The sequence below is a fragment of the Corvus hawaiiensis genome, chromosome 26 (assembly GCF_020740725.1).
Source record: "Corvus hawaiiensis isolate bCorHaw1 chromosome 26, bCorHaw1.pri.cur, whole genome shotgun sequence".
Taxonomy (NCBI): Eukaryota; Metazoa; Chordata; class Aves; order Passeriformes; family Corvidae; genus Corvus; species Corvus hawaiiensis.
This window is the reverse complement of record NC_063238.1, coordinates 15,856,555-15,870,614: the sequence shown is the minus strand read 5'-3', so window position 1 is coordinate 15,870,614 and position 14,060 is coordinate 15,856,555. Positions and strand designations below refer to the sequence as shown.

Genomic DNA, 14,060 nt, shown 5'->3' with positions numbered 1-14,060 from the left:
CTTTCACTGCTCTGGCACCTTGCCAAACCGTCCAATCTCAAATGAGTATTGCAGTGACATTTGTCTTATTGTATTAAAAGTACATGTGTGGGTGGTATTTGTTGTTTAACAACAAAACTAATGAAGACAGGAAACGGAACAACTTCTGTTGCTTGAGCTTTGGATAAAAATACAGATCGTTTTATTTGTGTTTTTGCAAAACATACAGAGTCTAATTTCCATAAAATCTTGACCCAGCTGAAGTTGATGGAAAAGTCCTGCTAGTTTAAGCAGATTTAGGATTTCAGCCCAATTACTTGAACACAAGTGTGAATCTACTAGTATCCTAAAACCTTTTCACAGTGGTCCAAATAATTGTAAAAGACTGTTATTATCACTGAACACAGAATCAGAGGGAAGGTAAAATGCCTCAGTGATCACGTACTGAAGTGTGAAATTACGTATCTCAGTGTTTTACCATCTTTAATGTATTTTTTTACATGGTGGATAAAAGATTATTTGAACTTTAGATGGTCAGTGCTATTAAAACAAGCAGTCAAGATTGGATGATTACTTAAATTTTCTTTTCTGCTTCAGCATATAAGGTGGCTGATGCCTACATCATACTGACATAGAGAGCAAGTTGTACAATCCCCTTCTATAAACTGGACTTTGTAAATCTGGTGAGATAAACATTTGAGCCAGCCTGATCTTTTATGTATATGTGCATATCCCTTTGCAATAGTGTAAAAAAACTCTCGCTGGATCCAAAATGCTTTTTACCTCATATTTCTCAACACATTTTCTTTCTACAATGCAATGATGACAAATGTGAGTACTTCCAGAGGAAAAAATCTGATTTTTCTACTTCAAAGTACTTCAAAGAGAACACTGTGATGCAGTTCTTGCTGCCCTTAGGTCCAGGTCAGTGGTGATCCATATGGCCATGGAAAGCCGCTAATATCTGGCTTACAGAGCTATATGGAAAAAGCAGTGAAATGAATAAGGGTGCATTGGTGGTTGCTAAGGATTTGCAGTGATATTTTGCTTCAGCATGTGTGGCCAGCACAGACAATTGTCCTTACTTCTCAGAGCAGGAGAGAAGTGGTTGGTCTTGCAGGTGTTTCTTTTTCCATGCTGGTAGGTCCATCTGCTGGAGCAGCAGCATGGATAGCAGAGTGCTTTATGCCTCGGCACTGGATGAAACAGATGGAGTTTGTGGATTTCATGTTTCATCAGTTTCAAAAAGGGTTCTCCTCTCCGTCTTTAAGTCCTTTTCCAGCTCCCAGTTACTCACAGGCAGCCTTGTGCTTGTGCCAGAATTCATTGTGTTCTTTTGTGGGCTACCGAAACAGCAGAAAACACATGCAGCAAAGTCTGTAGACTGTGGTGTCCTTCAGTTATGATGTATCAAGGAAGGGCTTGCCAGGCATCTCGATAATGCAGAGGAAAAGATGGCATATCACAGCTAGGACAGGCATACAGAGGAAAGGGAAGGTTAGAAATGGAGCAAGCCTTCATCCTTTAGAAGACAGCCATTTGGCAGTTGGACTGTTCTTAACTTTGGGCTTGATGGTCCATCAGTTTCTTTGTGAAGGCTCTTCTCCCATGAGATATTACTGCATCTCTGTAGTGGTTTGATAGACAGCTATTTTCTGGAGCAGCTGAAGAAGAGAAGGTTGCATTTGGCCTCTGCATGTTTTTACTAGTGTTATTGTATTGCTTCCAGCGGTAATGAGTTGTAACTCTGTGATACTGTTTATTGTATAGTCAGATACAAAAATAAACTCCTGGGTTTTGGCACCTCTCGTAATCCGAACAGGAAAACTGCTACGTCTTTTTGTCTCGAGCTGAACCCAGACTTGGGAGAATCTTCTACTGGAGGCAGTGCTTCTTGCTTGTTCACCTCCGCTGAGGGATCGTTCTTTCTACTTCCAGGCTCAAGATCTGTTAGAGGAGATAAGGACTTGTGCTTAATTTTGATCTTTTAATATCTCCTCCAGGCTTTCAACATCAGGGATCAGCATTGGCCTTTTCATTCACAGCACCTATTTCATTCAGAAGTTAAAACAGTTGCTTACATCTGAGAATTACCTTGGTTCAATTTCACTGAAATGCCATAATTTAAACAAACAAATAAAAAAGAGCAAAGTCCCAGGATGTAAAGGCAAATAGATTACATTTCCATGCCCTTTTAAGTGATCTAAGATCTGCAGTATCTCGTCTCAGCTGGCTCCTTTCAGACAACAACTTCTGACCTCAGAAATCTCACACCTCTGTATCTTATTTGCAAGAGATCTTGAAAATAAAGCCAGCCTGTTTTTATTTTCGCTAAAAATATCCTGCTATATATCTCTATACTGTCAAGAGGAGCAGGGCTTTCAAATGCAGATGAACCAATCAAGGTTTTTTTACTGAGGAGCAGTGAGGCAGCATTTCCAAAACCTGCTAGGTGTGGGGAGTTCCCCACTGTCTCTATAGTTTGATTTTTGTGAGCTCTTACTTGCCATCTTTACTGATCCCAGACCACCAGCAGATGAAGAGAGAAACAAGTGGAGTGTCTTGTACACCTTCAGCAATGGTCTTGAAATAGTTAAAAGATACATTATTTGCACATGAAATTCAGGCAGTAAAGGCCATATTGATATATCAGTAAGAGAGTCTATACATGAGGCTGTATTAAGCTACATAAGCTGTTGTGCACAACTTTTTAATCTAGACAGAATCAAAATTAGGGGCAGCAAAGACAGTAGATACTTTACCACTGGGTTCTAGGACCCTCTTTGCATCTCTTACAAGTAGGAAAAAATCACCATTTCATAGAAAATAGATATTCATAGGCATACCATAGAAAATACCCTGATGTGAGATTTCAGAACTTCAGCCAGTGCAGTGAGAACGCCTGGTCTGATGTCACTCACTACTTGCACCTTGTAATTACATCTAGTAATGCAATAGAAATAAGAACAAAAAAGGTTTATTTGAACTTCCCTGCTACCCCACATTAGCATGCTTGGTTTTGTCTCCCAATTCCAGGGTTTTTTAAGCTTCCCCAGAGGTGACCAGTAGGACCCAAGTGTATCCTCCTCTCTTCTGCTTCTGTGTTCCTTGGCCAGCCCAGAGCACACATTTCCAGGCCCTCACCTGTTCTCTGTGTCGCCACAGGTTGCCCTGGTGGCATTGGCCATTGCTTACACTGCTTTCACTGCAGGAGAGGTGAGGGGAACCTGCTGCCTGGCAGGAACTCTTCCTTCCCACTTGCAGGGCCAGGCACGTAGGTCCCCGAGAGAAAAAATACGTGATAATTGGTTTAGTTCATTCTAAATTCACTTCTAGTGCAACCAGTACTTGGGAAGGCAATTATGACTGCCCATTCTTGGCTTGCAAGTCCAGCTAAAAGTGTGGTGGAGTACCAAGCACTCAATGGTGAGCATGCTTAGCAAAGATTGAAGTGCAGTAACTGAATTCCCAAATAAAAAATTAACCTGTTTTTTTGCAACTACGATCCTCCACTTTCCTCCTGTTAAGGCTTTCCAAGGTAGTGTCTGTATTTTTAGATGTTTAGAAGCAGTGTGTTTCTCAGGCGCTTGTTCTATTTAAGAAAAGGAAAACAGGGCTGAAAGACTTCTGCTGAGATCCTGCCAGTGATGCCAAGCTGGGGGCCAATGTCCAGCTGGAACCCAGGTAGCCAGGTTTGCATGGTGGTGACTGCACGTCACACCCTTGTGTGCACAGCATAGCCAGGACACAAGAGTTATTTTTTTGATACTTAAACATTGCAAGCAAATTTTGAAGATACGCACTTTCAGTAATTAGTATTAAAATCTGGTAATTTACTGATTGGTGTCTGATAATCTCAAAAGTTATGTCATGTACTTTTCTGGGAGGAACTTACTACACCTGCATATGGAATGGGAAAGAAAGCTACCATACTTCCATATCTTCATTCATTTGTTGATGTGGTGGAGAGAAAAAGGCACAAATATCTCTGAATAATTTTTGTTCAGACCTAACCACGGTGTATGGGAAGGACCATGAATTCCCAGTGTTTTTGCTGTCTCCCCTTGTAATCTTAGATCTTTCTGTCCAGTTTTAATAACATTTACACTTCTTGTGCCAGTTAGTGCAGTCCTTCACTGTCACAAGCTGGTGGTTTTATTTGGGGTACAGCAGGTACCTGGCTGGGTACTGGATTTAAAATGTGGGAGTGAAAGTTTCTGTCATTCATCTGTGTAGATTCTCTTCAACTCCGGAACACCTTAAACTGGTGCTGGGATACACGGGTTTTGTAGATGAGTTAGGTATAGCCAGGTAAGTGCCGACATACATGTGAGGATGATGGGAGGGTAGACACTTCTTGCTGACTCCAGTTCTCGCTGCATAACACTATTGTGAATCCAGGCAACTTAAAATGCTTAGAATTGTATTTTAATACATACAAAATATATTCTGTGGATGGTTTTCTATATTGAGTCCAATGAAAACAGGGACTTTGTCCTAGCCTGGCTGATGGTGACTAGCACATTGCTATACATTAATGTGCACTATATATTGTAAAGGACACTTACAGTGACCTTAAAATGCATTATCTTCTATATTGTTAGAGACCAACAATTTACAAATGCTTAGAGTGATTAGATTGATGTGATTTATGTGTAATGAACAACTGCTGGTGAAGCAAGTAATTAAATGCAAAGTATACTCGAAAATGTAATAATACATTGAAATTCAGGGCAGATTATTTCCAAGCATCATTACGAGAATCTGTCTTATCTCTTTGTGTTCCAGTATGAATAGAGATTTCTGGTAAAATGGAAATTTGATGCATTCTTTCCTTCCAGTGAGGACACTGTTTTAGAATGTCAAAAATTGGAGCCTTTTTACATTAAAAAAAACCCTCTGTTACAGGAACCTGAACTGGAAATACTGTACAAAGTAATATGAGATTACCAAAATCTTTGTCCTTCCAGGGATTTAAATTATAATATTTTTTACTTGCATGTAATTTTGGTAGCAGGTTTGGGGTTTCTCATTTTTGCTTGTTATGTTTCGCTGTGAATTTATTCCTGATTTCTTTCTTGTTGATAAATGTGGCTTATCCCTGTCCCTAGAACATCACCTGGCTGTTCAGGCTGGCCTGAAAAGGGCCTTCCAGTTATTGAGCTTTTGTTTTGTCTGAACATTTTAAATGCATGTCATGTTACGTATACACATTTTATTATTGTGTCCCATTAACATGCTAGGCTGAAATATATTGATTCCTTCTTTCTCTTCCCCATTGAGCTGCCTGTTTGTTCTGTAATGGATCAAAAGTGTTGCTAAAGCCTTGTTTAATTTTAAAAAAATCCTGGGACTTTTGTTTTCTTACCAGTTGGGAGTTTTATTGGCAGTCCCAAACACTTAGGATGATTACATCTATTTCAGAAAACAGAAGGAGATGGTCACAAAGCCAGAATCAAAAAACTGTTTATAAAAAGCAGCAGAGTTATACAGCAGGTTGGCTGGTGCTAAACCGTCTCGTAGCTAATCTTTCTAATCTGGTGGTTTTTTAATTGGTGTTTAATCTAAAGAGTTTTTTGATGGAATTAGATCAACTGATTACATAGTAAATCCAATGGAAATCAAAAATCCTCATCCAAAACTGTCTTCTCTATCAGCTATGTAGTGTTAATATTGTGCATAGGCCTAGGACTCACAATTCAGTTGAAATTATTTATCTATTGACAATGCAAATAGCCAGAATTGGAGCAGTGAGTTGGGGATTGTTGCTGGGGTGGGGTTTTTTTTGATACATGTTTTTTAATTAGCATATTACACACACAAACACACACCCCCCCCTCCACCATCCCCCACGCTGCCCTCCCCTAGTCTGGAAAAAAGCCTAGTGTGGCTCATGAGGCATCTTGTTGGTTTTGGAATGACCCTGGAATTGAGTCCAGTTATAGTGGTCTGTAAGTGAAGTAAAGGAAATACAGCTTCATGGGTTGAGGGAGAAAAAGAAGTTTGTACAAAACTGGAAATACGACCATGGCTTCAGGATTATTAAGGTAAGGTGGGGTTACTCTAAGCTAGTTTCCCTAAACCTATTTCCACTAGCATGTTTTTTTTAATAGGGAGCTTTGGAAGCAGTCAGCTTTTCTAGACATACTTCCCTCACCCTTGTAAAATAATTTTATTGGTTTTTAGAGGTACTTTTATTGCTTTTACTGTAAATTTGTTATCTGCATGAAAAAAACATAGTGGCACAAAGTAGGCCACAGCTGGAAAATTGTTTACTTTACCCAGTCCTCTAAGATTCAAAGTGTTCGTGGAAGGGACATGCTCAACTTTCTCAGATGTCTTAGTCTGTCCAGATCCCAGCAGACATTGTGAGGAGAAACAGAAGTTAGCCAGTGTCCCCTCAGAAGGGGAAGGTTAAGGGAGCCTGCTGGGATCTCACTGCTGTGCTGCCTGACAGTGAGCTGCAAGCCTCTCTCTGCCGAGGCTGTGATTGTGGGCCTGTTTCTTGGCAGGCAGTTGCAGTCACACTTCTTCATCTGGTGTAAATTGGCATAGCTTCATGGAAGGTGCTGTATTGAGTCACAGGGGGTGCGAGGCAGTGCTCTGTTGTGCTGGGCAGCTGCCTTGTGGAAATCAGCCCCTGAGTTGTTTATAAAACTGTCAGCAAAGTAGGCATGGTACGTGGTGTGGCAATTCTTTCAATAGTTTGTTGTATTTCCATCTGTCTGTATAATCTATTGCAAAGCCTGTTAAAAATTACGTTTCTGTTCCTGCTGTGTCCAGAAGAACCTGAATCCACAGGTTTCCTCAGGAGATTTGAAAGAACATAGGTAGGAGTCAGTTTTCACATTTGAAGATACATTTCCATATGGTTGAGTCACATAGAGGCAAATAATGCTAATATTCTTGGGAGTTCAATGCTTTCCATTGTATAGGAAGCACAGACATCTTAATGCTTGGTAAATGCTAGTGAGCTATTTGAAAATAAATAACTTCAGTTTTTAAGCGGCAGTGCACCATAAGCAAGGGAAGTCGATAAAGTCCAGTCAGGTTGTACTCCAGGGGTGACGTCCATAATCTGTCAAACCTAAGTCTCTGTGTTTCCATATGTGATAGGTCTACTTATTCTAGTGTTTGCTGATCCTTAGAATAGGCAATTCAGTGCCTGAGTTGTCTTTTTGATCAATAATTTTTTTGCTGTTCAGGGTAAAATGCAGGCTGAAATTTAACTGAAATTGAAGGAGACTGAGGTTTGACTGCAATGTCAGCGTCTTATCAGGACGTGCTCTTGGGCAGAGCAAAAATTGACTGCACATAAGTTAAGGCCTAAACTGCTGAAAAATTGCAGCCTGCACATCATTTGTAAGGAATAGCAAAAAACATCTTTAAATTCGTCAGGTTGTGCCAGTGTCAAGCATGCTCCATTTGGACGGGACTTACACTGCAACATGTGGTCTTGATGTGGAGTTCAGGACCAGCAATTTGGTTATGAAAAAATACCATCACATAAAAGTTTCTATAAGCAGGTTAAGACAGGTTTTGCAATGAAAAATTGTTAATATAGTGCTGAAAATAGTAGCTGTGCTAATAATTTAGCTGTCACATGGATTATTAAACTTTGTCATTTAATAATAATGAATCAAGCTTTAAAGTAAAACCCTTAACTTAAAAGTAAAACCCTCAATCTAAATATATACCATTGTCTTGATAACTTCAAAACAGAAATTGAAAGGCTTTCTTAATAAAGTTTTTAGTTAGAAACCAAAGCAAGAAATGGTTTTCAGTCTTTGCAGGATGATTACCAAAGGAGTAATGCCTCATCAGACCCCAGCTCTGGCACTGCCCCATGCTTGAGCGCCAGTGGGGAAGGCATGGGTAGTACCGTTGTTTCTAAGCAGCAGAGTATCCAAAGTTTCCCTTGCCCCATAGTGATGGGGGCGGGGGGGAATTGACAAAGGCAGATGAAGGTAACTGCAGAGAGAAACAAAGCTAATTTTTAAAATTTACAGGTGGTTTATAGCTGCTGTTTCTGTAACTGAACTTCCGAGTGATGTTGGTTGCCTGAGGCCAGGTTGTGAAGGACTCTGTTGAAAGTAAGCTGAAGGTTGCTAATGGCTTAAGGGTGAAAATACACAATGAATTGCATAGAAAAACAGCCTATTATCAAGTGGCTTGTATGAGTGATAATTCATCAGGTGCATGAAAAAGACTTAAGTTTTACCATCAGTTGGTACTGGAGGCAATAAGGTGGCAAATTTGGAGGTATGATGACAAGAAAAGCTGAACCGTTAGGGAAAAATGTAATGATGGAATTTGAGAACAGCAAAGGATGGAGCAATGTGAAGTATTGGAAGTAAGCTGAAATAAAATAGTGTCATAGTTTCACCTTCTGTCTGTCTGTGACGTGGGCCTAGGCAGGTTGGACTAGATCTTCCACAGAATTTTTGCTGAAATATTCTGGACTTGAAGGACCACAAGCCTCAAGTTAAAAGAATATGAAGGATCTATGAGAAAAAATAAAGTTACTGATAAAATATGACAGAACAGTTAACTATCCAGAAAGATATGTTGGAAATTCTCTGTGTTATCTCTGAACTATGAGTGCTGGTGAAGCAGAACTTGAAATCAGAGGAGTCCTGGTCATTAATCAGTATGTTTGCCCGGAAGTGACGAACCTGATCATTCAAGTGACTGTGGCCCTCAGCACTCCTCACATCAATGGCTGCTTGTATAGGAGGTTGGATTTCCAGCAAAAGACACCACACACTTCAAGGCAGGGCAGGTGTCTCAAGTGGAAATGGCTTCCATAGACATGGATGAATTAAAATAGAAAAACTGCCTGTGGAGTAGGAAAAAGCTACTGGAGAAAGCCCACCAAGGAAAACTCTTGGCTTTCTCTCATGGTCACCTGATTCTAAAGCAGAAATTTATATGTAGTCAGTCTCAAGGGAAAGTTTAAAAAGAAGTTAATATTTCCAAGCATCTGTTGAAAACTGAAGGAGAGGAAGGAAGAGAGTTAGTCTAAGCGTTGGATTTGGGCTTCTGCTTTTCCTGGCCATTGGCTGAAGAACCTGAACTGCTTCTGCAACCTGAGCATTTGCTCTGTGATTTTTGTCTTTCCTCACTTCCATAATCGTGCAGGGGGCTGGCTATTAATTGTGGTATATTGACATATGAAATATGTTTGAACTGGATGTGCATAAATTTGATCTATAAGAATAGATTATCTGGTATCACGGTGCAAGTATTCTGCTATTTATGGTCTAGGCTTTATTTTACAGCTGTAGTCTGAGCTTGTAACCTACTGTCATCACTACTTAGGTAGTTTTCTGTAAAGAAAACTTGGCAATGTATGGCACAATACATTTGCTGAAACTTAGCAAAATCCTACCATTCGTAAATTGAAGACAAAAATACCTTTTTTTTCCTTGGTGCAGTCACGCACTTAGTCCATTAAAAAAACAATTAAAACCATCCTGATGAAAACTGGGTTCAGTCTGGCATTGGAGAGTAGGGAATGAGGGAGGCTGTCCCTTCCCATGCTCTCGGCGCTTTCTACACTAAGGGGTGTAGAGAGTAAGGAGGCAGCTGCTGGTGGTGCCTTGTGCTTGTGCCCATCAGCGCCCCTGCCATGCGCAACGGGCGGAGCTGCTCCTGCCCTGCGCAGAACCACCCTCCGCGCCGGCTGAGGTGGAAATCCTGGGCAGGGAGGAAGGGAGATGTGGTCATGCAAGGGAAGACCATGTGGCAGTGGAGGGGATGGAATTCAAGTCTTATATGTACTCTTGTTTGGAGTTACATAATTTCTAGGGCTGGATAATGGAATTTGTGTATTTTCAGCCTTTTTTGTTACTTCAGTGCATCACTTATAAGTCAGTTTTAATGAAAATTGAAGGCAACTCAGCATTTCAGTTTCTCAGAAATTCTCAGGCACTCAAAAAAAGGCTTATTGTAAATCTAAGAAGTTTAAAAAAGAAAATCATTAAATCAGAATTCAATTTATGTTGTTTATATGTCTTCTCCTAATTCTGTGTGATCACATGCTGACTGTTTTGTCTTCCAGGCAGATTTTCTTGATAATGTGTCATCTGTTTGTGTGTGAAGAAGTGTAAAGTGTCTAATTCTTTCTACTGTTTACGTTCATAAAGTAATAACTCTTGTTTTGTTCTTGAAGCAACTGTTAAAAGCCCTTCAGTGGAAGCACTAGAAACAATTAAATCATCAGTCCTAAATATTTATGCGTTAATGATGTGATACACTTTACAGAACACAGCAAAATTACTTTGGCAAGTGTTTTTCCTGTGAACTTAAAATTCATTGCACCATTTTTATCACCACCAAGGTTTGAAATCTAAAAACAGAGATTTGTGGAGAGAGGAGTATACTTTAATGCATAAATATATACGCATATACACTGATTTTTTTTTTTTTTTTTTTTTTTTTTATTATTATTATTATTATTATGAAAAGGAGAAATAAGGTGGAAGAGTTGACATAGGAATTTCAGTTTATTGGTGCTATTACTGTCTGAGGACAACACAGCTTGGATTATTGCCACTGTAAAGATCAGGAATAATTTACAAATACTTTAAAATCCAGTTTGCTAGCTCTAGAAGGCACCTGGATTTCTCCAAGCCAAGTGCATGTGGTGTGGAAGTACCTCTGCTTAAGGCGGGGGAAGCAGCCACTTTGTTGGGCCGTATTTTGCTTGACTGTTTGGGTTGGTTGGAGGAGTTGCCTGACAGATGGGTCTGCCCCCATGAAGCTGGGGAAGCGTAGCTGTCCAGGGAATGGATTTCACAGGAATATCTAGGTTCTGTGCTTTGTTTTGCTTTCTGGGAAGATGGAGTGGCTTGGTTCTGATGCCTTTTTGGGGTCTTCCCTGCAACCCTGCAATAGTTTGCTTTATAAACACCAGCTCATTGTATTCCAGAGTGGTAGTGTATTTTTAAGACACCTATTTGCTTGGGAAGTCTTTGTTTATGGGAAGCAGCAGACCTGACGATCTGGGAAGTGCTGGCAGGCAAAGAGACAACCTGGCACTTCTCCTGGGTGTGACCCCTGCTCGTCATTGCTGGACGGGCTCCTCACAGAGATGCTGCCAGCATCACTTGCTCCCCTTTGCCTTCTGGCAGAGGAGTTGGATCATAGCAAATTATTTTTCTGCTCCTGGAAAAACCCTCACTTACAAATACAGCTGTAAAAGAATCCAGTATGTTGCTGTAGGAAGCGCTTTAGTTTCTTGGTTATGTTTAATTGGAAAAATACTGATTTTTTTTTTTTTCTGGAATTTTAGGAGGAGGGCAGCTAGGATTTCTTTTGCATAGCTATGCAGCACAGATGTACGTATATTAAAGATATTTTGTTTTTAATCTGGTTTCCAACATTCTAATGCAAATACCTTTTGGATTTGACATAACGAGGTTGATAGCTTTATCAAATGGACAAGAATTGCTTATTTTCCTGGATAGTCCTCAACATTATTGAGAAATGAATAGCAGTTTCAGAATTTATGAAGAACAAATAAATGGTATTCACTCATTCAAATAATTAATTAGAAGTAATGCCTGTGGGTATTGGGTTGTTTCCCATTTTAGGAGAATTAGAAAAAAAATTTAATAATTGCTTTCAATCTTTCAGGCAGCCAACATCAAGCGTGAAATGACCTTCCCTGCATTTCAACAGGAGGATGTGAAAAGTGACATCAGTCGAAAACTGCCAGACCAACAGTTTCTCCTGTTCACCACAAAGGAGGAAGATTTAAAAACAGCAGAGACCAAAAAACTAAACAGAGCTCCTGAGTATGAAAAGGAAAACACTCGTTCTGTTTGTCTTCTGGAACAGAAGCGCAAGGTTGTTTCTTCAAATATTGATGTGCCTCCAGCAAGGTAAGGAGAGTTGGATTTTTTTGTTGTGTTTTGTTTAAAGCTTTATTCCTTTTTGTCCCCTGCCATTTTTTTAATGGGATATTAGATACAAGTTTGGTAAACAGCTATGAACTGCTGAGACTGGTGTTTGTGCCCAGGCAGTCCGAAGTCAATCACAACCTTCCTATTTGAGAGACCTGCTAGGAAATGAAAAGTATTAGTAGCAGAAAATGAGGCCATCTTCAGAGTAGGACTTTGTATTGCTTTTGCATTGTTTTTGCTTTTACAATGTGCTGCAGGTGAGATACTTGGAGAAGAGGATGTGTCTTCAGAGGAAGAGATTGTTGACTCAGCTTCACCCTGAGAAATAATCTTCTAAATTAGACACAGAATCATCTTACCTGCTAAAAATTTATTTTTCAAATTTTTTTACTGTCATACTTGCAGACACTTTATACTCATTGAGTATTCTGTGTTACAAGATGACATGTGCTTTTTCTTTTTCATGTTAGCATCAGTCTGTCTATAAAGATTTCTGCTTAACCTGCCTGGTAAATTTACTTGCACAAAATTCAGTGAGAGGCCTCTCAAGTTTATGATGCCACTTATTTTGTAGTCAAAACAGATGTTTAGTTTTTTGGTTTGTTGGCTTTCTGAAAACCAGTGTAACCAGCAGGTTCTACCACATCATCCAAAACAGGATGACTTGTTTTTCTCTGGCTGTCATAGATGTCACTTGCACTGAGTCCAGGAGCATTTTTATGGCGTGTTCCCTCCTATATATGTAGTAAAAAGCTTTTAAAACCTTGAAAATGTGAGGATACTTATTTGAGATTTTCACTAGTAATCAACCCTGTAATGTCTGAGTGCCTTTCTCATTCATCCTGTGTGTCTCAAAGCAAATAGGATCATGAGAAAATGTAGGTCAGGAGGGACCTCAGGAAGTCACCTAGGCTAACCTTCTGCTCAAACTATATGTTAGCATTTCCATTTAACAACTCAGGCAGCTAAGGTACAGGGTTTAAGTGCATTTTTGTGTGTCTTCATGCAGATAATCCACTTGAAGTAGTAGTTGAGCTCCCATTTTCTATAGGTACAAGATCATCCTTGCTTGGAGGGATGGATATTTTTTCCCCAGTGAGCTGGAAAAGAGGATGAATAAACATGTTTAATGCTTTCTTTAGGCTAATTGTGACACCAGTTGTGAGCACAGGATACTTAAGATGATAGGAAATAAGTTCATTTACAAAGGTGTCTTCTAAAGTTGTTCTTTCCTTCTGCATGTATTTTGTTGGGAACATAAAAATTACTGTATTATGTTGTTGTGTGTTTTCAGACATGCAGGTTGAGCTCCTGCATTAGCAGAATTAAAGAATGAAGTAGGAAAGAAACCTGGAGTTTATGTTCAATAGCATAATAAACATTTCAGTCATTCTTGCTACATATTTCCAGTGAAACTCGAGTTTTGCTTTGAAGCTGAGTTATTGGGCCGTTTGTCCACAACTGATGGGAAGAACACTTAAACTTTTGCTTGGAGATATTCCTAAATATTTGCTGCTGTAATGAAGGGGAGCACCTAGTCTCTCTTCCTCAGCAGCACAGTTTAAGTCACGTTCTCCAAGAAGACTCCATGCATTTAAACTTTTTTGCCTCTTTCTAGGCCCCTTCCAGTCTTCTGTCTAGGACTGTGCTGAGAAAGTTGCATGTTCCCCAGAGGTGAATTCCTCTTTGTCTCCTGGCAGGACTTACTGGGTCAACTGTCCTCTCTTCTGATGAGAAAATCCACCCGCCTTCGCAAATTTGTTATACCCAGTTGTGGAAGGTCATGTTGAATTAATTAGATAATACATACAAGTACGTGGGACAAACAAGGGCTTTAGTATGGTCTTAATTTCTTATTGCTACATACACCCTCTTTAAAAAAAAAAAAAAGTAGGAAAGTGCTATGAAAGTGAAACTTGCTATTTTTTTTGTTTTAAAACCTTAGTGGAACTGAGAAGGTTACCCATTTCACTTCAGATGCCGAAGTGAAAGATAACATTAAATTTTGCAGTATCCAACTAAACCCAAGACAATATTTAAGTAATTTTGAGACAGAAGTTTATCATAGCTTCAGATTCATTATTAACAGGGGCATATGAGTATGTCCAAAAGAGATCTGAAAAAGTGTTTGTAAAAGAGCTGTTAAGAGATGGATAAATATACTTCACTTTT

At 39.6% G+C, this 14,060-nt stretch overlaps 1 protein-coding gene across 6 annotated transcripts in view; it reads left to right on the top strand.

The window, feature by feature from the left end:
- ZNF704 (zinc finger protein 704) overlaps nt 1-14,060 on the top strand; it is a 104,999-nt gene that overhangs the window by 8,528 nt on the left and 82,411 nt on the right. For all 6 annotated transcript variants that reach the window (XR_007208313.1, XR_007208312.1, XR_007208311.1 and 3 more), the window contains exon 2: nt 11,620-11,867. Coding sequence is in view for 2 of the 6 variants with exons in the window: in XM_048329231.1 (XP_048185188.1) it covers nt 11,620-11,867 (248 nt within the window). In the remaining 4 variants the exon portion in view is untranslated. The remainder of the gene's footprint in view (nt 1-11,619; nt 11,868-14,060) is intronic.